The sequence below is a fragment of the Lathyrus oleraceus genome, chromosome 2 (genome assembly GCF_024323335.1).
Source record: "Lathyrus oleraceus cultivar Zhongwan6 chromosome 2, CAAS_Psat_ZW6_1.0, whole genome shotgun sequence".
Lineage (NCBI taxonomy): Eukaryota > Viridiplantae > Streptophyta > Magnoliopsida > Fabales > Fabaceae > Lathyrus > Lathyrus oleraceus.
This window is the reverse complement of record NC_066580.1, coordinates 68,822,338-68,838,823: the sequence shown is the minus strand read 5'-3', so window position 1 is coordinate 68,838,823 and position 16,486 is coordinate 68,822,338. Positions and strand designations below refer to the sequence as shown.

Sequence of the window (16,486 nt, the reverse complement as noted above, 5' to 3'; positions counted from 1 at the left end):
TCTCTGGTGTATTTTTCTTATCCATTATCTCTCTTTATTTCCATTGTTTGCTTATTTCCGTTGTATACAAATATATTTTTAACACTGAGTTTATTCTTTTTATTTATTCCACTGCCGACTCTTCTCAAAATTGTTTTAAAGAATTCTTTTTATCAAAGATTTTTAATTTGACATTATTTTTCAACGCAACACAATTCACCTCCCTGTTGTATTTGTACTCACTTTTCCGATGAAGATAACTATATCCAGACGGTGATTTTCTTCACACATGCATTTGGTGAATAAAATTTTGGTGTTCAATGAGAGCCCGCAAGGTGGTGCTCAAAAATCATCTCTGGCATATCTAAGACGTTTCTTTCTTTATCTGTAGTTTGATCAAACTTAACCATATAAAATTTGTTTGATTGTCCATGATTCCAAATTCTCTGTGCAGTTTCTCCACTCTAGGTAAGCGCTCTTTCAGAGTATTATAACCGATACTTTTCCAACGGTTTAATAACATCAACATCAATCAAAGGGATATATATATATATATATATATATATATATATATATATATATATGATTTTTCATGGTATGGTTTTATGAAAAAATTGAACCGAAATGAACCAAATCTTACTGAACCGAACTGAACCGTTTCACTTTACTCATAACCAAACCAAACTGAAACTATTGGTTTGTTATACCGTTTAAAAATTTGGAGCCGTACCAAACCGTTAAAAAACAATTTTTCTAAATCGAATAATTTATTAAAGAACCAAACCATTAGATTTTTTTTTATAATTTTTTTGAATAATTTAAAACTATTTATCATTTTCAATTTTGATTCAGCTCGATCTTATTTTGATTTCAATTTTTGTTAGTTTTTAAAACCGTTAGTACAATATAATTTTTTGAACATCCCTGGATATCCATGTCTTTTAAGTAGTGTTGCATTCGAATGAACAATAGACAATAGACAAAGTTTGTAGTCATTTACAAATACTTTGTAGAATTGTATAAAAACTTGCATTTATTTTTATTATCTGTTTCTTTTAGCTGCATGATGCTTCAATAACTCACAGATCTTTTCAAAGAGGCTGAAATCAGCATGATGCTTTGCAAGTTTTAAATATCAATATAATTACAACAATGAAGAAACATGGAAAACTATGTCATTGAATAAAATACAAGAAAATGTTAAACCTACTATTCTCATTGAAGAGGCATCAAAACCCAGCAAGGAGTAGGCATGTGTCTGACAAAAGAATATTCTGGATTCTGATGACAAATGCTTTCATCTTTTACATTATATATTACCACATTGAATGGTTCACAGTACTGATGAAATGGCGTATAAGGTTTAACCTTGTTAATATAATAGATAGAATCTTGTTTCAAACTACCAGAGAAATGAGAAGCTGATGCAGAAATCGAATCGCATTCTCCTACGAATAAAACATTGTCTCCGAGACTTTCAAGTTTCACCAATTGCTTAACCTTTCTCCTTTGAAATTCGAATTCAAACCTGTACACTTCAAATTTTATCAATCCATTATGATCGGAGTCACTCAAAAACTTTCTCACCAACCATACATCTCCCTCTAATGACTTGACAAGATAACATTTCAAATCTTTATGAAACCCAATACCATGAACCGGACTTGGACTTATCGTCTTTGCGCGATCAGGGTCATCTAAGTAACTAAGATTGAAGGATAATAGACGTTTTTCTTGAGTCAAAACATAAAAGAAATCTCCCAAAACTATGACATCCGTCAAATTGTAATTGCCGATATAAGTCCAACTGGTTTGCCCCGATTTTAAAATTGAAAGACGACTCCACTTTGTATAGATTACTGCAACTACGTAATCATTTGGGCTTGTTATAGGGTCAGCAGAAAGAGTAACCTTAGGCAATAGTCCTTCATAATAATCAGGACATGTTCTGAGAGGTGGAAGAGTAATAGGAGAAACACTCTTAAAAGGATTAAACATAGTTATGAATATATCCATGAATATATCCATATCAGAGTATGCATGGTATTTTGTATGGATTGTTGTAATCCATCCATGGCTACATCCACAACAGTTATCATAATAAGGAATTGGAAATTGAAATTCATATGTTGTGTTGGATGAAATGCCATACAAACATAGGTTTGTTTTTGGGATCATAAGCATGGGTAATACATTATTTCTCAACGGATGATTTTGATGGTTAAGCTTTAGAACTGACAGCCAATTCTTGCACACAGCACCAAACCAGATTTGATCAACCCTTTCATATAACTTATCAAGAATTAAACTGAGTGCAAGCGCTTCTAAATTTGCCCAATCTCGCTCCATTCTAAACAAATGAGCTTTAAAAATCAAAGTAAATACTTATCATGAATAAATAAAAGGTTTAACTTATCATGTATAAATAAAAGGTTTAATGATAATGCTTTGATAATGTAAATTCTATAATGTTATCCAATAGGAATTTTCAATCTAATTTGGTCGAATAATCCGTCGTCATTGGTTGATTGGTTGATAGTATAAAATATAAAAGTATGATTTGGTGACTAAAGAATATGGTTTCAAATTGCGCATCACTTGATGCGGCCGCAATATTGCGGATGCGGACGGCACCGCAACGGCAACACATCGCAATTGCGGTGTGAAATGAAATTACATGGAATCATCACCGCACTGCACCGCATCACCGCTGCATCGGACCGCATCACTGCGGTAACAAGAAGTCATACTCTTTTTTATATAATTTTGTGTTTGATGCGAGTATAAAAGTATTTCATACCGCAATGGCCGCAATTCGCATCACATCAACCGTATTAGCCGCATCCGCAACACCCGCACGCAGCCGCAATTCGCATCACAGTAACCGTATTAGCCGCATCCGCAACTCCCGCACGCAGCCGCAATTTAAAACCATGCTAAAGATGCTAACACGCAGAAGAAGGATTTCATGATATGATCAATAAAATATAAAAAGAATTGATAGTAAATATGATTTACCTCTTCAATGCCGGAATGTTGTTCACCACTGCTAACTTCTATACTTGTTTGTTGTGAATTCCTCTTATTTATACTTTTGAGCTTTCAAAATCTAGGACGCAAAAAGAAAGAAAAGATGGCTCCAATTAATCTCATATATTTTGAATATTATTTCCATTTATTCTGATACATGATATCCTGCTATTTGAATGAATCAAATAATGCTGCAATAATCCCGGATCATATAAGTTATATCCTATTATTTGAATGAAAAAAAGCGAAGCAATAGCCGATGCGGTTGCTCAAAATTGGTGGAGGTTTGTTTTAAGAACATCTCTCTAGTACTATATGATCTTTTTAAATGTTGCCACATCATAAACTAATTCCTTTTTTTCCATAAAGAAAAATAAAATAAATCTATTTATAATAATTTAGAGAAAATTAAAAATTTTCGACATTCATCCTCTAATTATTAATGTCAGTCAAAAAAAATCCGTATATTTTGTTTTTTATATATTTTATATTGTTTTTTTTTTGTCAATACCTTTCCATCTCAATATTCTGACGCCACCAGAAGTGATGTTGGAGATGATTTTAGTGAATTACTCACTCCGTCTTATATTATAAGTAAATTTCATCTTTTTAGATTGATTAAATAACTAATGTATCTAATCTATATATAGACCAGATACATTAATTATTTAATGAATCTAAAAAGGTAAAATTTGCTTATAATATGGGACGGAGGGAGTATGAATTTTTATTTTGATAGCAACTTTAAAATGAATATTAGACGTAAATGTGATTTAACGTTTGAATGCCAGAATGTTGTTAACCACTGCTATCTTATGAGACCTGTAAGTGTTTAACTTGTCAGCTTTCAAAATCTGTTCTCTTATTCTGTCACAAGAGAAAGTAAAGCTGCCCCACTCTGTTGATTGATCTTGATGGTTAAGGTTTGCTACTGATTGCCAATTCTTGCACACGGCACCAGACCAAACAAGATCTGTCCATTCATCCAATTTTTTAAAAATTAACCATGAGTGCAGGTGCCTCTAAATTTGCCCAATCTCGCCCCACTCTAAAAAATAAAGTATGAGTAATTAGAATATTTCAATTCAATTAATTAAAATAATTGAATTTCACAAAATATAATCAAATCATTAATTTAAAAATATTTTAACACATGTCTATTCAATCATTATTTTTATCATATAAATTTTTTTGATAAAATAATTTGAATACAAAGTTATGCAAATGAACTTTAAAATACAAAAATAAAAAATATCCAATAAATCATTTATTTTAATTTATTTTCTTTCAAATAAGTTTAATTATTATTTTAGAATAGAGATAATACAATATTAAAATGTGCACTCTCCCATGTTCATTCACACAAATTTTAAAACTTTATATAACTTATCTTAAAATAATTGAATTAATTTTAATTTCAATTAAAAATAACTGTACCATATTTATTTACTCACTAAATTTTGAAATTAACGAATAAATTTAATAACTTCAAATTTATTTCAAATAAATTAAGACAACTACTTATTAACACACAATAAATATGTACATTGTAAAACAATTCTATATTATAGTTTTAATTTAACAAGTATTTGTTAATTTTTAGATATCAGTGACAGATATATGATAATAAATTCTTACTATAAATAATTATGATATTTTGTAACGTGATTAATAATATTAAAAAAAATTATGATGACGAATGCATCAGAAACACTAATGAATCATATAAGTTTAGGTCCAATATTCATAAGAAATAGGGGTGTTCATAGGTACGGATCGACTCACGAATCCGTTGATCCAAATCGAACCAATCGACAAATTATCCGAATTCATTAATTTACGGGTATACTCAATCCAACGCATAACAACCCGTATAGTTTTGGTTCAGGTATCGGGTTTGAGTTTTTCAACCCGCGGTGTAACGATTCGTATAATATGTATCTAGACTAATATCATACAAGTGTTATTATTTGGTATTGATACAACATAAGAGCCTAAAGGCATCATTTACATACTTGATCAAGATACAAGATACAACCTATGGTATAAGATATGGAAAGTTCCAAAATAAAAATCTAAGATCTATGTAGAATATCTACCATTGTACAAAATTCATAACGGAAGATCACAACATCACAACAACGTCGAAATATCATCAAGCCGCTCCTCTTAATCAAACCCGCAAAAACACCTAAAAAACAATAACATTGATGGAGTGAGATAATAATCTTAGTGAGTTCCTTTATCCTATGGGTTCACTCGGCACTACAGGGTTACTACCTGATTTCTAACTCAAGTATTTACCTTCTGTTACTTGTGTATCACCCACACATTATAACTAGGACTTGAGCAACCGAGGGATGTTCGCAATGTATGAAAACATGTCACTTGAGTTCACATGACTCAATAAATCACTATTCGGATTCACGAAACATCAATCCCCAAACGGATTTACGTCTAAGTCAGGATCGGTTCACGCATGCTCGTATGATTCGACTTTCACAGTGGATATCGGGTCCTCTATGAGGATTATTCCTCAGTTCAAGCAACTGTCACCTGTATGGGCCTCTAACCCACTTAGGGTATCTTTCACCGTATATGTCTCTAACCCACTAGGTGTCCACCTTTTCCCCATGTCCGTCATGGCTGGGGCTCAAACCCAATTGAGGCATGAATCATTGGTGCCACATCCCCACTTACCGATTTACCTAAGCCTTTGAAGTGGTATGTGCATAATCATAAATAATTCTGAATACGTGATTAGTTCTCAATAACAAATAGGACTTTCGGAGCAAGGCTCCTCACCAAAATAGGACTTTTTGAATAAATGTTCCTCACCAAATATCAAATTCTCATGGCATCATAACATGATTCACTACGCCAAAAATGACTTTTAACAGCGCATCTTAGACAGCGCTTTTAAAAGAAAGCGCTGTCTAAGGTTAAAATTAAAATAAAACACGGAAAATGTTCCAAAAAAATAATGAAAGCGCTGTCTAAGGGGGGGTCTTAGACAGCGCTTTCTAAAAGCGCTGTCTAAGACCCCCCCTTAGACAACGCTTTTAGAAAGCGCTTTTAAATATAGACCTTAGTCAGCGCTTTTGATAAAGCGCTGTCTAAAGTCTTTAAATTAAAAAAAAAATTAAAACCAAAAGCGTTGTCTAAGGGGGGGTTTAGAAAGCGCTTTTGGAAAGCGCTGTCTAAGGCATATCTTAGAAAGCGCTTTCCACAAAAGCGCTGTCTAAGGTCTAATTAAAATAAAATTTCAGACTCCATTTCAATTTTCGTTCTCTGTTCTTTTGTTTTCCCTCCTGCGAACGTTGAAACCCTATCAGCGAAAACCATAACAGCGAACACGAATACACTTCCATTTTTCGGTTTCAATCATTGAACGTGTTTGAAGAATCGTACGTGTCTCGACATTTGGGTGTTGACTTCGTTTTTCGTTTCTAAACTATTTATTAGGCTTGTATTTGGGATTACTTCAATTTGAAAAAGCATACATTACTGACGGCTTCAGACCGCCAGACATTGGAGGATGCAAACATGACAATGGACCATGATGTGAGTAACTTTGAATTATATAGATTTTTTTGATTGATTGATTTGAAGTATAAATGGATATGCACTGTAATTATGGTTTTCCATTAGAAGGAACTTTATGTCCAATATAGGGTGATATGAGTGTCTTTACGTTGAGTGAGGTGCTGAATATTCTTTTGGTATTATTTTAATTTTATGTTAAGCTATTATTATATCCTAATTTATTGCTTGGTATTCGTTCTTGTATAGAAGCTTGATTCCCCTAATTTTTCTCTCGCTCATAGATTCTTCTAGAAGTTTCAGTCGATACAGATCGTTCTTCTCATTCTGGTGTGCATTCAATAGGAAATGAATTAGCATTGGTACCATTAGAACCTCCAAGATCATCTGTGTCAATTGCAGGGGGACCTACCTTGTCAAATGGTCACTCAACTGGGTCTGGTTTTAATTTGTATCAGGGAAGTTCTGTAAGTTCATCATTGACTACCATAGATGATAACTATGACATATATAGAGGTGAAAGAGGTGGTTTAGCAGGTCTGCAGAACTTGGGGAATACCTGCTTTATGAATAGCGCTCTTCAATGTTTAGTCCACACTCCACCACTTGTTGAATTTTTCTTACAAGATTACAACGATGAGATCAACAGGGACAATCCTTTAGGAATGAGTGTACGTGATCATTTCCGTTGGCTTTTTATTTTTTTCTCCTGCTGTTCTCTTTTGTATTACACTTTGTGTAGCACAATGGTTCTAGTTTGAAGGCAATTAATTTTGAAATTTTAACTTTTCTCTGATCTGCAGGGTGAGTTAGCACTTGCATTTGGTGACTTGTTGAGGAAACTCTGGTCCTCTGGGCGAACTGCAATTGCACCACGCGCGTTCAAGGGAAAGTTGGCCCGATTTGCTCCACAATTCAGTGGTTATAACCAACATGATTCTCAAGTTAGTTTCTGCAATTTGGCCAATTTTGATTTTTGGGAATGTAGTGAAGTAAATAAACCCCAGTGCTGTTATTACTTACCTCAAAAACTCTATTCACTGGCATTTTCAATCATATATTATGTATTATGATAAGGAACGGAGGCATGCAATTATTTTTTATATCAAGCTAGATTTTGGGCCAAAGAAATCGTGTTTGGGTCTCTGAAATATCATTCTTTTTCGTTTTATTTTTTATTTTATTTTTGTCCACTTATTAGAAGGTCTAAAAGTAATTGCAACTAGCAATTCTTTGTTAAAATTTGGCTTCCAAAAGGTTCTATGTGGGACTTGACATTTTCTTTAGTTTTCAAGAGCTCAAGTCACCGCTATCGGGCCACTCGTGTCACTTCCATATGTTCAGTTCTGGGCGTGATGAGATATAGTCTGACAATGTGTTTATAAGTGAGTGCACGTCTCATCTTACAAGTCGGTTTTGTAAGGGTTGAGTTAGGTCCAATCCAAATTCTAATATTTATTACACTATAGACATTTTTACCGTGAAAGATAAGGTTTCTTTCATAACATTTTAACTATTGTTGATTCGGGTGATTTTGGAGTTTTTATGAGAAAATTGCTAAGGACCATGTGGTTTTTGTTATAGACTAGGAGGAGATCACAATCACAGGTTTGTGATTTGTAGGATCTTTTATTGGACTCATTGAAGTTGTCTGTTGCCAGTATGTTCTACCTGTATGGCCCCTGTGCACCCGCCGTGATCTTGATGTGAATATATATATATATATATATGGCCCCTGTTGCCAGTAGAAGTAAATCTGTTTTTTTTTTGGTGATGTTAAGTTTTTTTCCTTTTCTCTAAGAACTAAAATCCAAATGGTAGCAGCAAACTTAATCTTATACTGCATTATGTATAGGTCTTAGTTTACCAGATGACTGGAGAATTGGGCATCTTTTGCTTAACTTGCATTTGCATCCTACCCTTAGGCCCCAAGTTTGCATTAATGTTGGAGATGAGAAAATTTGACTGTTGCTTGCATTTCTTTATTGAGTCTGGACAACTTTATAATTTTAAAATTTACCTTTCCTACTAATTTCTGAAAGCTATTGAACTTCTGCTTCTTGTGCTGTGTTCTCAGAAAAGTGAATTACTTTTTTGTAGGAATTGCTTGCCTTTTTATTGGATGGACTGCATGAAGATTTGAATCGTGTGAAACAAAAGCCTTACATTGAAATGAAGGACTCAGATAATAGGCCAGATGAGGAAGTTGCATACGAGTGTTGGAAAAATCATATGGCTCGGAATGATTCATTGATTGTTGATGAATGCCAGGTGAGTGCTTGTATATATCATATGTGTCGCATCCTGCGAAAAATCAACCGGCGAGACTCGAAAATAAAAGCACACAGAGAGCCGCCACTGCGCGTTATTTATCCCAAGATAGGGAAAGGAAACGCTCAGAGAAACCTGGAAAGACATGGTCTCGCGACCAGAGAGAAAAGGTTCGGGAGTCGGTTACGCGAGGGGAAGGTATTAGCACCCCTCACGTCCTAGGTACTCCTAGGGATCCACGTCCTAGAATACAGAATAGGTTGCTAAACATACATCACACACACACGCGGGGAACGCAGGTGGGGTTAAGAGAAACGAGCTCGATAAGGTATCGCACCTTATGCCTACATATCTTGTCTGGAACAAGAATCAGAGCCACTGTAGTTCGGCTTACGCACGCCAAACAACACAAAACATACAAACAAGCAAGGGTGGCAAACATGGAGCCCGACAACCAATTGATGGAATTACGTCGGCATCCGAACCAAAACACACTCAAAAGGGCAAACGTGGAGCCCGACAGCCAATCACTGGGCTTACGTCGGCATCCGAGCCAAAACACACAATCAGATAACAATTAAACACACGCAAAAAAGAAAAAGGTTGCCCGGAGAGGTCTCGCACGACCACCTGCCTACATACCTCGTCTGGCACGAGGATCAGGGCGATGTAGTTCCCCTGAAAGGGACTGAATTGCTAACCAGAAACCGAGGGGAAAACACGACACTAGGGAGCTGAGACTCGAGCCTAATGTTGTCATGCAAAGTCACCCTAAGTTCAGTTTCTACCTACTTGCATTAGTGCGATCTAATCCTAACCAGGAAAGAAGAAAGCATACAAGCATACATCATATATCAAATGAGAACAGGCATCTCAAACAAGCATGTCAATCAGATATCCACATAGCACGCACTATAGCCAAACAAGGGGCTCACACAATAGGTTTGACTGCCTCAGCAAGTCGTCTGTACGGGCTGTGTTTGCTCTTAACCTTGCCATTACGAGGCTAAGGTGAAGCAGATGATAGGTGAAGTGAGGATCAGACCTCACAGCTCATATCCCTAACCAGGGAGAGCGTCTGACAAATGAGCATGGGTCCAGAATAGGGGAACCCTTCTATACTCGATGACTCTGACTCAATGTGCACTGCACAAGATCTTGGGCTTTTGATCTCAATGCTACAACCATGTAATGGGAGCAAGGAGAAGACTCACAGAATAGTGGGGGGTAGGCTGCATACCCCTACCTTCCACCAATTGCCTTATTTAAAGGACTTTCACCTGCTTGGGCTTAAAAATAAACAACCACAATCATTGCCTCTTAAGGAGGACTTCAGACAATTTGCCCGACCCGGTAACAGCCGGGTCTCCAGACTACATGAAGTTAGGAAGTTACCTCAATGCAAGTTGCTTATGCAAAGCAAAGCAAAGCAATAGTTCACAAGGAACTGAGCAACTAAAGTACCTGGAAACAATCAAACTCAGTCAGTACTCAATCAGACAAACTATACAGCAAACAAACAGTTTAAACAATACAACACAAAGCAAGCTCAAGGCTTAAGCCCAAGCTCCAACACCTACAAAACAATGTTATGTTAGTGTACAAACATCCACAACATCAATTAAAATTGATTTGGATCATTCTCCATGTGCATTATGCTTTTGATCCTGAAAAATCAAGCAAACATTAGCAACTAGACCACTAGGCTAAGCCTAGGGTCCAAAAGCAAGAAAAAAATTTAAACAGCAAGGTATTCATCAACCAATCTCAAATTAACATCAAACAAGAGCAAACATCATTGGTCTCATGTTTATATCATCCATCATGTTCAATTCATGCACAAAACAATCCCTATTGGTCCATATGGAGCATCAAACACACAAACAGAAGTATTGCATTCAAAACCACGTCAAAACACATCCAAAAATTCTCAAATTAATTACACCTAAACAGGGATCAATCAAGGTCTACCATGTCAAATTTGAGCTTAATTGGGCAACTGGAACCATGTCAATGAAAATCAACAAAAACAGACACAATTTCATGCTTCAATTCACGCCATCAATGCATACATCCACTTCAAAAATTCATATCTCATTTAAAACAAAAAAGAAATGGATGAGACCAAAACAGGGAGGTCCTAACATGTGTCTAGTTCATGCATATCAAATTTCATGGCCATACAATACAACATGAGCATTTCTCAATCATTCTACCAACCTAGGTCACATGGACTTGCAAATTCAATCACCAGAAATGAAAAATCATGATCAATTAGAAAAGGCAGTGAAAAATTCTACAAAAATTCACATAGCATCTTAACATGTTAATAAACCATCATGCAAAATTTCACATTAATCCAACAAGTATAGGTCACTCAAAAAAATCCAGCAAGTTGACATAATGAGGTGTGACACAAATTGTCACACCTAAGTTCCAGAATTTGCTGCTCATTGACCAGGTATCAAAAATTCATGAAATTTACATATAAATAATCCTCAATGAGTCAAGAACCACCACAAAAATTTTCAAGAATTTATTTTACATTATGGACATTTCATGATCAAATTGGTGAGATGTATCAAAAATGGACATACATGAGAAAACCCTAGGTCAACTAAAACATTTGCCAAGCACAACTTTGACCAATAGGTCAAAAAAATTCTACAGTCAAAGACAAAGTCAACAAAATTTTTCTCATAATTTTCTGATTTTTTTTACTATTTTTACGAATTTTTAAAGTCTTTATAATTTTTTAGAATTTTTGTGAATTAATATTAATTAATTGAAATCACTAACGGCAATATGGTAATTACAGCAATTTGGCGCGGTAAACAGCTTTCAAATTTCACAGCCAGCGAAAACAGATCAAACTCCACATATTTTCCAGAACTGCTTTCTTCTTCGCGCGGCAACATGTTCTTGGAACGGTAAATGCGGTTTTGCTCATTTCATCACCAAAACGCACAAATGAATAACCGTTCTCTTCCTCTCGCGACGTACATGACGAATATGCTACCTACTTCCTCTAACACTCACTATATCCTACGGATCGGACGATTAAAGGTTGGACAACAAAACTTCAAATCAAGATTTCTCCTCCTATGGTTCATCATTCACAAATCTAAGAGTATCACTATAACCTACATTTCATGCTCTTTCTAACGCATATAATTATTAAGCAAATGGTGATGATCGAATTTTGCTCAAACCTGGAAATGCAGTGTCGATAGAGCTGTTCTTCGCGCTTTTTTTCTTCAAACAGAAGTAGAAGTATGATGAGGAAGGTGATAGGTGTGTCCAGAATCAATTTCTATGGTCTCTAGAGCATGAAATCCACATTTCACCATTGATGCTCCATATGCAACAGTCGAGATTCGATGCACTTTTCCTTGCAATCTCCCAAAACAGTCCGAGAAGATGAGTAGAGGAAGTGATTACAAAAAGAATTTCACGAATTGGTTCAAGATTGAGGAAGATTGATGAAGTTTTGCATTTGGAGTGTTCTTGAGATTTTGAGGAATGTGAGAGGTTTTTGAGATCCAATTTGGGGAAGTGTGATTTCTGTTATGATTAGGAAGTGTTTAGGTTTATATATGAATGCTTAATCACCAATTAATCATGTAATTAGCCAAATTGGAATTGTTAGTGAAAATGTGAAATTTCAAGTGAGGGCAAAAATGGAATTTCACTATGCCAGCTAGTGCCACCTGTTTTGACAGCACATACACCTTTCAATTATCACATGTGAGCTGTAGAAACTTGCCTCATGCTCATTGGTTGTGTAAATCTCAAAATCACCATGTATTTGCAAAATGTCCATTTTTAGCACTTTCACTTTCCAAGCCAAAATCCAATTTACATGCCTTAGCCATGAAATGAATATTCAAACACACTTAAAATGCCATTCCTGAGGTGTTGGAAAAAGTCCCATTCAAAAATTCCAATTATTTTGAGAGTTGGACAATTTTGCCCCTGGTCCAATTCAGCTGTCCAGTTGAAAAGTGACTTCTCGCCTTGGCCATTTTTGGGAAAATCCAATGATGCACCCTCAAAGTACATGTCAAATGGAGTTTGTGCATATAAAGAACTTGCAATTTGGACAAAGTATGTGGTAGTTATGGCCTCCTGATTACGGGTCTTTTCTGAAATTCACTGAGCCATATTTTGCAAACCGTACATTGGATTTTCAAGTTCTTGGACTTTTTGGAAAGGTGAGAGCAAGATCTACATCTGTCATGTTGAACAATTTTTCATTTGAAGCTTCCTTGGACATCTGTTTTCGAGGTCAAAAACTTTCCATTTTTGGAAACTTCAGTTGCAAGTCACTTGCTATTTTTGGCAGTTTCTGTCCTGACTTGATTTTCTTCATTTTTAAGCATTGAGATGTCATTCAACACTTGTTCCAACATGAATGAAGTGTCTTCAACTCATTTCCACCTCCAAATCCATCAGATCATGCACAGTTGACCACAGTTGACTTTTCATCTGACAGATGAATCTGGCAATGCATAGATCAATTTAAACCCCAATTTCCAACTGAAATGGCTCAAGGGTGACACCCTAGCCTCAATAATCACAATATAATCACAAAATTATCCTCATCTCCTTCACAAACCCCATCTCCTGATCCAGCCCTGATTGGCCCAATACAACTGATTAGGGTTGACCAGTGGTCAAAACCCTAATCTCAAGGAATCTTCTCCAATCTCCTGATGACATCCAACCATGATGATGATGATGTATCAATTCAAACAAGATGAAGACCAATACCCTTGAGAATCATGAAACCCTAATTCACAGCCCAATCCTCAGATGGCCATGATCAGTCAGTGAAACCCTAGGCTTGCACCCTCTGACTTCCTCATCTTCTGATCAAGACTTGGGAAGATGGCTTGCACAATGTAGCCACATGGTATGCAATATGAAATGCCTAATGTCCTAAAATGAAATGCACAATGATAATGCTAGTCCCAAGAGAGGAGGGCAAATTTTGAGGTGTTACAGCTGCCCCTATTCAATCCACTGTGAACCTGTCGATACGAAATAGCCTCGGCTTTCGGATGATCAGGATGAAGAGTGATTGAATACCAAGAACAGACGAACAATTTGCGCTCTGATGGGAAAATAATCAACAACGCCTGTTAGAATCGGCGAAGAAACAGTCTCTGAAGCGTCGACCTGGATACCAAAATAAACGGTAACTCAGGGATAACCATGGTCTGATCACCACACATCCACTCGGGATTGTCATTCTTCCTTTCTCTCTTTTTTTTTTTTTGCTTTTCTTGAACCCCGAAATTTTCTTTGCGCAAACGATCCTCGGATCTCTGCATTTGAACACCAGTCTCCTGTTTGCCAAAATGATGAACCCCATTCTCCGATTTGAACCCCAGTCGCCTGACGATAACTTGCGATCGCCAATATGAACCCCGCTCTCCAGAAAATGTCGCAACATCTCCTTTTCTCCATTTGAACCCCAGAAAACGCCTCAGCATCTCTTTTCTCCGTTTGAACCCCAGGAAATGCCTCAGCATATCCTTTCTCCATCTCTCGTGATAATTCCGCTGGCAACGTCGGAAATAACACCAAACCACTCTGAGGGCGACATGTCAGAGGGTAAACCTTCATAAAGAAGGTAGCATGTGTATCTCTTCCTCAGAAGACACCTATGACGACCTCCATTGGCCTCAGCCAGAGTCTAAGGTGACACATGAACAGAAGATAATCCTGAGGACCTCATCCCGGATAAAATCTTCAACTCCATCTCCATTTGAACCCCAAAAAATGCCTCAGCATATACTCTTCTCTGATTGAACCCCGATCTCCAGAAAATGTCGTAACACTTCCCTTTCTTCATTTGAACCCTGGAATCGCGCTGATCGCGTAACGTCTTCTGATATCATTCCCATCTCTGTCCGACGGAAACATTTCCTCCAATATCGCACTACTGGGGAACACTGCTGATCTGACGTCATGATACCACACTCCTCAGAGTAACATTTTCAACCAGACACTGACTGATGACTGGGAGAAAACTCGACGTTTACTGGACATCGAACAATGATGTTGACAGGACATCGAACAATGATGTTGACAGGACATCAAACAATGATGTTGACAGGACATCAAACAATGATGTTGACAGGACATCAAACAAGGATGTTGACAGGACATCAAACAAGGATGCTGACAGGACATCAAACAATGATGTTGACAGGACATCAAACAAGGATGTTGACAGGACATCGAACGAGGATGTTGACAGGACATCGAACAATGATGTTTACAGGCATCACACAATGATCGACCAGACATTAAACAATGACTGGGAAATAACTCGACGTTTACTGAACATCGAATGATGATGTTTTACAGGACACCAATCAAGCTCGACCAGACACTTACTGATGACTGGGAAATACTGTGGTTCCAAACTCACAATGCTGAACTCCTCGGAGTATCGTCTTCACTGTCCGGCAAAACCAAATCCCAAGCGGTAACCACGGCTTGAATCGCACTGATCGCGTAACCTTTCCATCTCTGCCCGACGGAAAAACTCCCTCCAGTATCGCACTACTGGGGTACATCTCTGATCCAATCATGAGGCTAAACTCTTCGGAGTAACATCTTCACCTCTGGGCAAAACCACCTCTCAAACGATAACCACGGCTTGAGACTAGCTCTATGCTTGCAACAATGATGCATGATCTTTTTCTGCGTAATGCTCCATACTTATGGAAATGCTACGCGATTTATTATTTTTCTATGCAATATGCTATGCTTACTCTACATGATGAATGCATAAAAAAATATCCCCCTCAAGGGACTCTTCTGGGAAGCACGAGACACTCTGCTGAGGAACTCGTCACCGCTCCAATTCCACCCTGCTGGGGAATAACACTGCTGCTGGGAAATAGCAACCCTTGCTGAGGAAGAGCCTCCTTTGCACCCAATCCACTCGGGAAACTGCTGGGGATAGGAACCACCAACACTCTGTGGGGATACAATAGTTTTTTTTGACTTGCTGGGGATATCAATCCCAACTCTGCTTCGGGAAACCCTCACAGATACCTGCTGACTTTACTGGGGAAATGCTCACAGATACTCCGCTGGGGAAAACAGCAATCTCCCGACTCAACTGGGGATGCATCACTCTACCACCTGCTGAGGATAACCATCCTGGCCCTGCTAGGGAACCGCATACTACTCCGCTGGGGACAACCCATGCAATCCATAGGTAGAATCAACTCAGCTGGGGATGCAAAATCCGTCCGCTACGGGAACTTGTCCAATCCACTGGTAGGATGAACACTGTTGGAGATATATTTCTTTGAACAAGACCCGCTCCACTCGGGGAACTACTGGAGATATATTTCATTGAAACCCGCTCCACTCGGGGAACTGCTGGAGATATATTTCTTTGAAAAAGACCCGCTCCACTCGGGGAACTGCTGGAGATATATTTCTTTGAAAAAGACCCGCTCCACTCGGGGAACTGCTGGAGATATATTTCATTGAAACCCGCTCCACTCGGGGAACTGCTGGAGATATATTTCTTTGAAAAAGACCCGCTCCACTCGGGGATTAGCAACCTTCAGACTCGGTTAGGGAAGTCCACAGACCTCGGATCTGCTGGGGAGCTAGTCCTATGACTCTGCTT

At 37.4% G+C, this 16,486-nt stretch overlaps 2 protein-coding genes across 3 annotated transcripts in view; one reads left to right on the top strand and one right to left on the bottom strand.

Annotated features, from left to right (window-relative positions):
• Positions 1-1,106: 1,106 nt before the first annotated feature.
• LOC127118146 (uncharacterized) lies at positions 1,107-3,284 on the bottom strand. Of its 2 annotated transcripts, none has more exons than XM_051048295.1 (3): positions 2,998-3,284; positions 2,780-2,924; positions 1,107-2,342 (listed from the first exon to the last, which is right to left on the bottom strand). In XM_051048295.1, exon 3 carries the CDS (start codon positions 2,326-2,328, stop codon positions 1,195-1,197), a length of 1,134 nt encoding a protein of 377 aa, XP_050904252.1. In that variant the 5' UTR covers positions 2,329-2,342; positions 2,780-2,924; positions 2,998-3,284; the 3' UTR covers positions 1,107-1,194. The 2 variants fall into 2 exon arrangements, with proteins under 2 accessions (XP_050904252.1, XP_050904251.1); XM_051048294.1 differs by having other exon boundaries at positions 1,107-2,329.
• LOC127121954 (ubiquitin carboxyl-terminal hydrolase 9) overlaps positions 2,647-16,486 on the top strand; it is a 28,894-nt gene continuing 15,054 nt past the window's right edge. Inside the window, exons 1-5 of the mRNA XM_051052375.1 lie at positions 2,647-2,712; positions 6,475-6,573; positions 6,837-7,223; positions 7,356-7,496; positions 8,653-8,823. Of these exons, the coding sequence (XP_050908332.1) occupies positions 2,647-2,712; positions 6,475-6,573; positions 6,837-7,223; positions 7,356-7,496; positions 8,653-8,823 (864 nt within the window). The remainder of the gene's footprint in view (positions 2,713-6,474; positions 6,574-6,836; positions 7,224-7,355; positions 7,497-8,652; positions 8,824-16,486) is intronic.

Coding starts and splice junctions, on each gene's coding strand:
- LOC127118146 (XM_051048295.1), bottom strand. CDS start 2,328: ATGGAGCGAGATTGGGCAAATTTAGAAGCGCTTGCACTCAGTTTAATT.